This window comes from Entamoeba invadens (assembly GCF_000330505.1).
Source record: "Entamoeba invadens IP1 unplaced genomic scaffold scaff_1105074724931, whole genome shotgun sequence".
Taxonomy (NCBI): domain Eukaryota; phylum Evosea; order Mastigamoebida; family Endamoebidae; genus Entamoeba; species Entamoeba invadens.
The window spans coordinates 168,979-178,150 of NW_004443563.1; the positions used below are offsets into that span (position 1 = coordinate 168,979).

A 9,172-nucleotide genomic window follows, 5' to 3' on the forward strand; every position below is an offset into this window, starting at 1 on the left:
ACGACAATATAAACACCAACATCGTTATAATCAAATGACAATATACTTTTTATATAAAAAACAACCAAATATATTAAACCATCATTAGACCCCATTTTTCTTTCTAATGCTTTGCTCTTGTTTAACACAAATCAACTCATTCATGTTTATTTGTGTGACTATAAAATATACAATTCAAATTTGAGTTGATAAAAAAATAAATAAAAAATTTCAAAAATTTGTTTTGTGTATGAAGGCAAAAAAGGGTTTAGGTAAAAGAAAAAAATAAAAACTTATTATTATTACGTTTCTGTTTTGAACGTGTTAATCAAAAACAAAATTTAATTTACTAAATAATTTCATTTTTTTTTTCAAATATTATCGTAATATTTTCAATAGTTGAAATTATCACCACGAAAAGATGTTAAATATGTACAGTTAGACAAGTTTGCATTAAATGGAATAGTTTGACTTAAATGGTTCACGTTAATGGTTTAAAAACCAATTATTATAGTAAATAGTGGGTTAAACTAGAAAAAAATATAATGGTTAAATAAAATAATATTTAAATTATTATTAATTCTATTGTTTTATGTAACAATCTGATCTTGAAAAATAAAACCAAAACACATGTTAAGTATTGTTTTATATGTTTTAACGTGTTTGTCTCGTTGAGTTCAAACGCGCCAAAACATGTGCCGCCTCATTCGGAAACGTTTGTGTTACTTTATATTTATTTTAATATGATAAATCAGCAGTATTTCTTATTGCGATGGAAGAATACTGCTTTTAACTTAATTAAATAATAATATCCATAAAAACGAATTCAACGAAAGGAAATACCGGCAAACTTCCCAAGAGTGGGATTTATTAAGAATCATCGCTTGATTTAGGCCAATAAAAAGTGGACCCACTCTTTAAAGAGCATGTCTATCTTGTTTTTGGTTTGTTCTTAAGAAATGCTCAAATAATAGAGAACAACAAAAATAATAATTACACACTCTAGGGAAATTAGACTGTATTTATAATTGAATTTGAAATGTTATGGTAACTTTATTTGACAAATTTTGATAAAACTTTATTGTTTGTGATCACATTAAAATGTTGGTGATGATCATGATCGTGTGATAGTTTATAATTATCTTTACTTTTTTCATTGCTTTCTTATTCTTTATGTTGTGTGTTTGGGTTTTTGGCTTGCTTTAAATTATTCAATTTTTTATATAAACTTGATAATAAAAAAGCAATTAATTAGTTCGGGTTATAGTTCAAATTTTTATTATAATTAAATTATAATTTTTACCATTTAACCCAAACTTGTCGTTTAAGTCAAACTTGTCATACTGTATGTTATTGACAATAATAACTTTTGAAATTGTAATTGAATTATTGTTTATTTTGTGATTGTTTATATTTAATAATAGTTTTAATTAAATATTTCTTTAGTTATTTAATTGGATTAAAATTAAAATTTAAACAATCAATAGATTAAAAATACAGGTATGATTCTTAATATTTACATAATAGTTTAAATAAATTATAATATTGAGTATAAAAACAATTTTTTGGTAATTATAATTATTATAACTAATAAATAAATGATTAAACAAAACTTAACTTTTTTAAAAGTCGAATAATATTTTAAACAATTACAAAAAACAATGACACTTTTATTTATTTTTATTATATTTTTATTGAAATTTTATTGTTAAACATGGCTTCAATATTTTTCAAAAAGTTGGGATATTTGTTTTTTTTGTTTTTATGCAATTAAAAAGACGCCAATTTTTTGCTTTTATAAAAATCCGTTCAAAGTATTTTTGATGATAAATATAAAGGACTCTTATATACCGATATTTCAGGAATTTATTCAAAACAATTCTAAAACAATAGAACTCGTTAAAACACTTATTTTTGAAACAAACTTACAAAGGAAAAAATAAATCAATTTAAACTAAAAAAGATCTGAGTCAACTATATTTAATAAAAATAACTCTACGTTAAAATATTCAGTTAAAACCCAATTCTCTGATTAATAGAACCCCTAGAAATTTTTTAATTAATTTTATTAATAACAAACAATAAAAATAGAATGTATTTTTTCAGAGCAAGAATTCGGATTTATAAGGTCAAAACTTATTGATTTAAAAATGAAGCAAGGCTTTTACAAAATTGATATTTTGAAAAAATTATATTTTCATATTAGTAATAATAAAATTTTATAATATCAATAATAACAGAAGAGAGAATTCGAATTATTTATATAAATTATACAATTCCAAATAAACTATAAAATCAATTTAACACAAATCGTTGTTATGAGATGGATGCGGATGCTGTTGTTTGTACTTTGCACACTCTCAATGGAATGGTGTGATGTTGGAGGTAATATTGCGTGCTTTATCCAAAAACCGACAAAATGTTCTCATAACAATTTCGAACTCCAAAATGATGTTCTTGTGTTAAAACAATCAAATTTTACAAAGATTCAATGCAGCGTTACAAATCATCTTTTCGTTAGTGTTGAGTATTTTGAGGGCGTTTTAACAGTCGATCTGAAAAACACTGTTCTTAAAATTGTTGACAAAAATTTGGAGTTTCAAGATGTCAACTATCATTCATTCAATTTTTCAAACAAAAACCGTGGCGTATCAAATATTGTCCATCAAAGAAAAAAATCAATGACATGTAATGGGTTGACTGTTGATAATTGTTTAGAGTGTTTTCCTACTTGGGTTGGTTGTGCTCTGTGTGAGCAAGGTTACACTCTTATGTATAGAACAGTAAATAGCCAAAAACAATATACATGTACGTATGGTACAACAATTCCGTCAGGGTATTTAAAAAGGTGCAATGATAATTGGAAGTATAACGAATCTACAGGAAGGTGTTGTGCCATCAACTGTAGTTCAGAAACGTGTTCCGCTTCATTTACTACTTCGTGTGCTACGTGCACATCACCTTATAAATTAGTTGGCTACTCGTGTTATTACAATGGATGTACTGTTGCAAATTGTGAAACGTGTTCGAGTTCGGGTGTTTGTAGCACTTGTAAAAGTGGATACACCTTCAAAAATTCGTCGTATTGTGAAAAAAACTCCATTATCATTCCAAATTGTGCAACATACAGGGGAACGTCATGTACAAAATGTGAATCGAATTATTACTTGTTAAACAGCACATTTTGCCAACTATGCGACACAACATGTGGTGGTTCGTGTTTTGATTCAACAGGATATTGTTCAAGTTGTTCAACTGGGTTGGTTTACACAAATCCAAAATCAATGCAATGCGAAGTGTGTTCTAATTATGATTCAAAGTGTGTTGAATGTCTGACTCCAAACAGACAGTGTCGGGTGTGTACAAATGGATATTACCCATCAAGTAACTCCAATTGTATTTCTTGCGATTCGACGTGTGCGTCGACGGGGTGCAACACACAAACGGGCGCGTGCGGCACTTGTGTAAGCAATCAATATACAATAATCTCTGAAACAAGTGTCACGTGTCAGACGTGTTCTTCTTTTGACACAAATTGTGTAGAGTGTTCAACCATTTCACGAAAGTGCACAAAATGCACAAGTGGGATGTACCCATCAACAACATCTCCATTTACATGCGTAAGTTGTGACTCAACATGTTTGAATGGATGCAACACACAGACGGGATACTGCGAGATATGTTCATCACAGTACACTCCCGCAATAACACAGCCTTCAAAATTCTGTTCTTCTTGCAGTTCAATCGACCCAAACTGCAACACGTGTTCATCAACAGAGAGAAAGTGTTTAAGTTGTGCATCTCCGTATTTTGTTGGCAATAGTGGGGCAAACTGTGTACAATGTGATTTTTCTTGTTCTTTGTGTGATGCAAATGGGTATTGCACCTCATGTGCATCAAATTATGTGATGTATGACACACAAAACACAAAGTGCCAAAGTTGCGCAGATTTCGATTCAAATTGTGAGACGTGTCCAGGTGGAAACGAGAAGAAATGCACAACTTGCAAAACAACAAACATGTACCCGTCACCAGATACCGGGAAGTGCATTTCGTGTTCAACGACATGTGGTGGAAGTTGTGACCAAACAGATGGGCACTGCACTTCGTGTGAGAGTGGTTTGGTGTTCACAAGTCCACCATCAACAATATGTGAAGTGTGCAAAAACTTTGATTCTCATTGTGCCACATGTGCTGACAATGGTGTCAGATCGTGTTTGGTATGTTCGAGTGGGTATTACCCTTTGAGTGGCATGTGTGTAGCATGTTCGGCAACGTGTCAACAAAACAAGTGCAACACAGCAAGTGGGCAGTGCACAAAATGTATTGACAATTACGTTGTGACTTCGCCAATTTCTACAAATTGTGAAAGTTGCAGTGTTTATGACCAAAATTGCGTGACTTGTGCAACAGATTTCACAAGAAAGTGTATTGCCTGCAAACCAAATTATTACATCAAGACAAGTGGCGATTACAAATGCCAAAGTTGCTCGTCTACGTGTGGTGGTGCTTGCGATGGTAGCAATGGAATTTGCACGACATGTTCAAGTGGGATGGTGCCAAACAATCCACCTTCAACAACATGTATAACGTGTCAAGCATTTGATTCGAATTGTGAGAGTTGTGTGACTGGTGAGCGAAAGTGCACAAAGTGTTCAACGCCAAACATGTACCCCGACGACACGTCACATATGTGTGTATCATGTTCAACAACATGTGGAGGGAGTTGCGATGCAATCAATGGAATATGCACAACATGTCAAGATAACTATGTTTTCCAATCAACCAAATCGAGAGTTTGTGAACAATGTTCAACTTTTGATGAACATTGTAATAAATGCTCGTCTGCATTTGACAGAAAGTGTGTGACGTGTAACACGGGATATTATTCAAACGAAAATGGTGTATGTGTTCCATGTGGACAAAACTGCAATAGCTGTGATGGATCGACTGGCGTGTGTTCAAGTTGCGGCCCAAACAACGTATTTTCAGAGAGCGACAACAAGACTTGTATGACGTGCAGTTCGTTTGATGTGTTGTGTTCAACGTGCTCGTCTTCTTTTGAGAGGAAATGTGCCACGTGTTTGACGGGGAGTTATCTCTCGAATGGGCCAAAGTGCACACTCTGTGATACGACATGTGACACCAATTATTGTAATATTCAAAGTGGAATATGTCCAAAGTGCTCACAGCCACAATATGTTGTGACATCACCACAGTCAACCCGTTGTGTCAATTGCAGTGTTTTTGACACGAATTGTATGGAGTGCAAAGGAGATTATTCATCACGACAATGTGTTCGATGTGCAAGTGGGATGTATCCATCGTCAAGTGGTAGTTGTGTGTCGTGTTCGTCCACGTGTGGAGGGCAGTGCAACACAATGAGTGGAGAGTGCACTGGGTGTCAGACAAATTATGTCTTCAGTGATCCAAAGGGGTTGACTTGTCAAACGTGTTACGATTTTGACTCAAAATGCACAACATGTTTTTCAGACTTCAGCAGAAAATGTGTTGTGTGTAATGATGGGTACTATGCTGTTGATGGTAAATGCAAGCTATGTGACGAATCATGTGGTGGTAAGTGTGATACAACCAGTGGACATTGCACAGGCTGCAACACAAACAAAGTCTTTTCAACAACAAACAACAGTGTGTGTGTTGCGTGTGCTGATTTTGATGCAAATTGTCGAGTCTGTGCGTCAAGTGGCGAGAGAAAGTGCAACACATGCACCAACAAGACACACCCAGACGAGATTGGTAATTGTGTTCCGTGCGACACACAGTGCACAACGGGCTGCAATGGCCAAACTGGTGTCTGTGTCAACTGCAATTCAAACGAAGTTATTGACGAGTCTGATGGAACAACAAAGTGTGAGGCGTGCTCTTCGTTTGACTCAAATTGCAATTTGTGTGCATCAGACCAATCGCGTGCCTGTGAGGAATGCAACACAAATTATTACCCGGACACATCAACAGATTTTAAATGCAAAAGTTGTGACGCAACATGTAACGGAAGTTGCAACACGCGAAATGGGTATTGCACTGGGTGCCTGTCAAATTACGTCTTTATTTCTTCAACAAGTATGACGTGTCAAAGTTGCAGAACGTTTGATCCTCATTGTGAGACTTGTTCGCCCGACTTTTCCAGAAAGTGTGTGACCTGTGACAGTGGGTATTACCCTTCGAATGGAATTTGTGTAGCATGTTCGACAACGTGTCAACAAAACGAGTGCAATACAGCAACTGGACAGTGCACGTTATGCATTGACAATCATGTTGTGACTTCGCCAATTTCAACAAATTGTATAATGTGCTCTGCATGGAATAAAGACTGTGTGACTTGTGCAACAAATTTCACTCAGAAGTGTGTGAAATGCACACATGGTAAATTTGCATCAAATGGAAAGTGTATAGATTGTGACTCGACGTGTGGTGGTGCCTGCAATGGGGTGAGTGGACATTGTACTGGTTGTACAGCAACGTATGTCCCTTCCAACACAAATCTATCTCTGTGTATTTTATGTCAGGCATTTGATGTTAATTGTGAGAGTTGTGTGACTGGTGAGCGAAAGTGCACAAAGTGTTCAACGCCAAACATGTACCCCGACGACACGTCACATATGTGTGTATCATGTTCAACAACATGTGGAGGGAGTTGCGATGCAACAAATGGGATATGCACAACATGTCAAGATAACTATGTTTTCCAATCAACTAAATCACGCGTCTGTGAATCATGCTCAACATTTGATGCACATTGTAATAAATGCTCATCTGCATTTGACAGAAAATGTGTGATGTGTAACACGGGATATTACCCAGACGAAATCGGTGTGTGTGTTCCATGTGACACAATCAACACAAATTGCACGAGTTGCAGCCAAATAACAAAGAAGTGCCTGGCGTGCAAAGACCCACAATATGTGGCTTTAAATGGGATTTGTTCAAATTGCGAAGTTGGGACTTACAAAAAGACTGAGACAACATGTGAAAGTTGTTATTTTGCAACTGAGAATTGCAATGTGTGTTCAACACTTTCTGTTGGTGTTTCCAATTGCACCTCTTGTATGGCCAACCATGTGTTGAATGGCGGGGAGTGTCAGTTATGTCCAAGTGGGAAGTATTACAATCCAAATTCAAAGAGCTGTCAAAGTAATGATGTAAACTGTCAAATACAAGTCGACGAGTCAACTTGTCTTTTATGTAACAACAACTACTTTTTGGCGAATGGGGTTTGCCAACAAACAACACGATGTCAAAGCCCGTCCAACACCACAATGTCTTCGTGTGACTGTTATGACCAGATCTCAGTCAACTCCGATTGTAAAGAAAAATTGACAAACTGCAAACACCAGAAAGTTGAAAAGGGAAATTCTGTTTGTATTAATTGCAACGACAACTTCACTTTGAATGGAAATGATTGTCAACATGCACAACAAAATTTGGAAATAAGAAATGGTATTACTTACAAGTGTGGAGATGGTGCGTATCTCAACATCTCAAACGAATGTGTCGGCTGTGGTGTTTCTGTCTCAATTTGTCAATTATCAAAGACCAAAATGATACCATTGCAGTGTCAAACCAATTATATATTTGACACGACTACGAACCAATGTGTTACAGATGATAATTGTCAAACAACAAAATATGGGTTTTGCACCAAATGTACATCTGATTTAAATTACATTTCACAAGGAAGATGCTCAAAGTGTCAAACCACCAACTGTGCTATCTGTGACAGAAGTACCTGTATGAAGTGTTTGGACGGCTTTGTGAAATACACCGACACTTGGTGTGTATCAAGAAGTGAGATATCAACATGCAACGCATTTAGCTCTAGTGGATGTGTTGTATGCAGTGAGGGGTATTACCAGACAGACGCAAAGAACATAGAAGACAAGTACGATTACTGTGTTCCAATAGAATCCACAACAGTCACAAATTGCAAGAGATACAGTGCAAAGAACACCAAATGTGTCGAGTGTCTTGATGCATTCAAATTGAAGGGTGGAATTTGTGCCGAGACATTTGATGAAGACGACAAACTCAAAACAAACACAAAAACAGCAACAGAGACTTCCTGTCAAATCAGAAACAACAAAGGATGCCAACACTGCGCTGATGGGTATTACAACATCAACAACGAGTGTGTTCAATGTGAAAATGACTGCTTAACTTGTTACAACACAACTTATTGCACTTCTTGCAAATCCGGTTTTTATCTTGACAAATTAGGAAACTGTAAATCACTTGGTGCATTACAAGAAAGTTGTAACATTGCACTGCCTGGTGGAAGCGGATGTGCAATCTGTAACAGTGGGTATTATCGAGAGGGTATCAGCTGTACACAATGTGATGAGTCGTGTGCACTTTGTGTGAACAGTTACGAGTGTCTTGCATGCAAAGACGGCTATTTCAACATCCCAAGTGAAGGCAAATTGTGTGAATCGAACACAACACTCGCAAATTGTGAGCTGTCATCATCGTCTGGATGTGAGAGGTGTGTGTCTGGTCATTTCTTATCAAATTACAAGTGTTATGAATGTTCTTCAAATTGCACATCATGTGAGAGTGAAAGTGTGTGTACAATATGTAACGAGAGAGAATATGTGTTGGTTGACTCGCAATGTCTTCATTTCACAGAAGTTGAATTCTGTGTGTCAGCCTTAAATTCGAAGTGTGTGAAGTGTGAGGGTCGACGAGAACCTACAGACTCTGGTGACAGTTGCACAAAGTCGGTCAATCTTGGTGTTGTGATTGGCATCCCAATTACGGTTTTAATACTTTTGGTAATCTTCATGACAATGATCATTTTGTTACTCATCATTTTATTCAACAAACGCCAAGTGAAAAAGAAGATGCAAAATGTCTGTGTTTTTAAGATGTCACGTTCCAACATCTCGATGATACGTTTAGACGAATTTATTTGTTCCAATAAGAAAGTATTAAAATTTGACATAGATTCAGACGCTCTTATTCCAGTCGATGAAGAATCGCGCGATTTGATATGTATTGGAAACCTTACCAAACACCATTTAAAAGTGCAATTTAGTGTAATAGAAGGGTGTGACTGTTATCAAATACGAACAGTGCCTTCAATAGTAACACTAAAGAAAGGAGAAGCGTGTGAGTTTGAGATATTCATCAAACCGTTGTGCTCATGTAAGATAGACGAACACTTTGTAGTTATCTG

At 35.8% G+C, this 9,172-nt stretch overlaps 1 protein-coding gene across 1 annotated transcript; it reads left to right on the top strand.

Annotated features, from left to right (window-relative positions):
- Positions 1-2,297: 2,297 nt before the first annotated feature.
- Positions 2,298-9,164, top strand: EIN_123590 (A2L zinc ribbon domain containing protein; the record flags this gene model as incomplete). The annotated part of the gene is made up of 1 exon (XM_004259071.1): positions 2,298-9,164. A coding segment is annotated over one exon (6,867 nt), but the record flags the coding sequence as incomplete, so codon positions are not given.
- Positions 9,165-9,172: the final 8 nt, after the last annotated feature.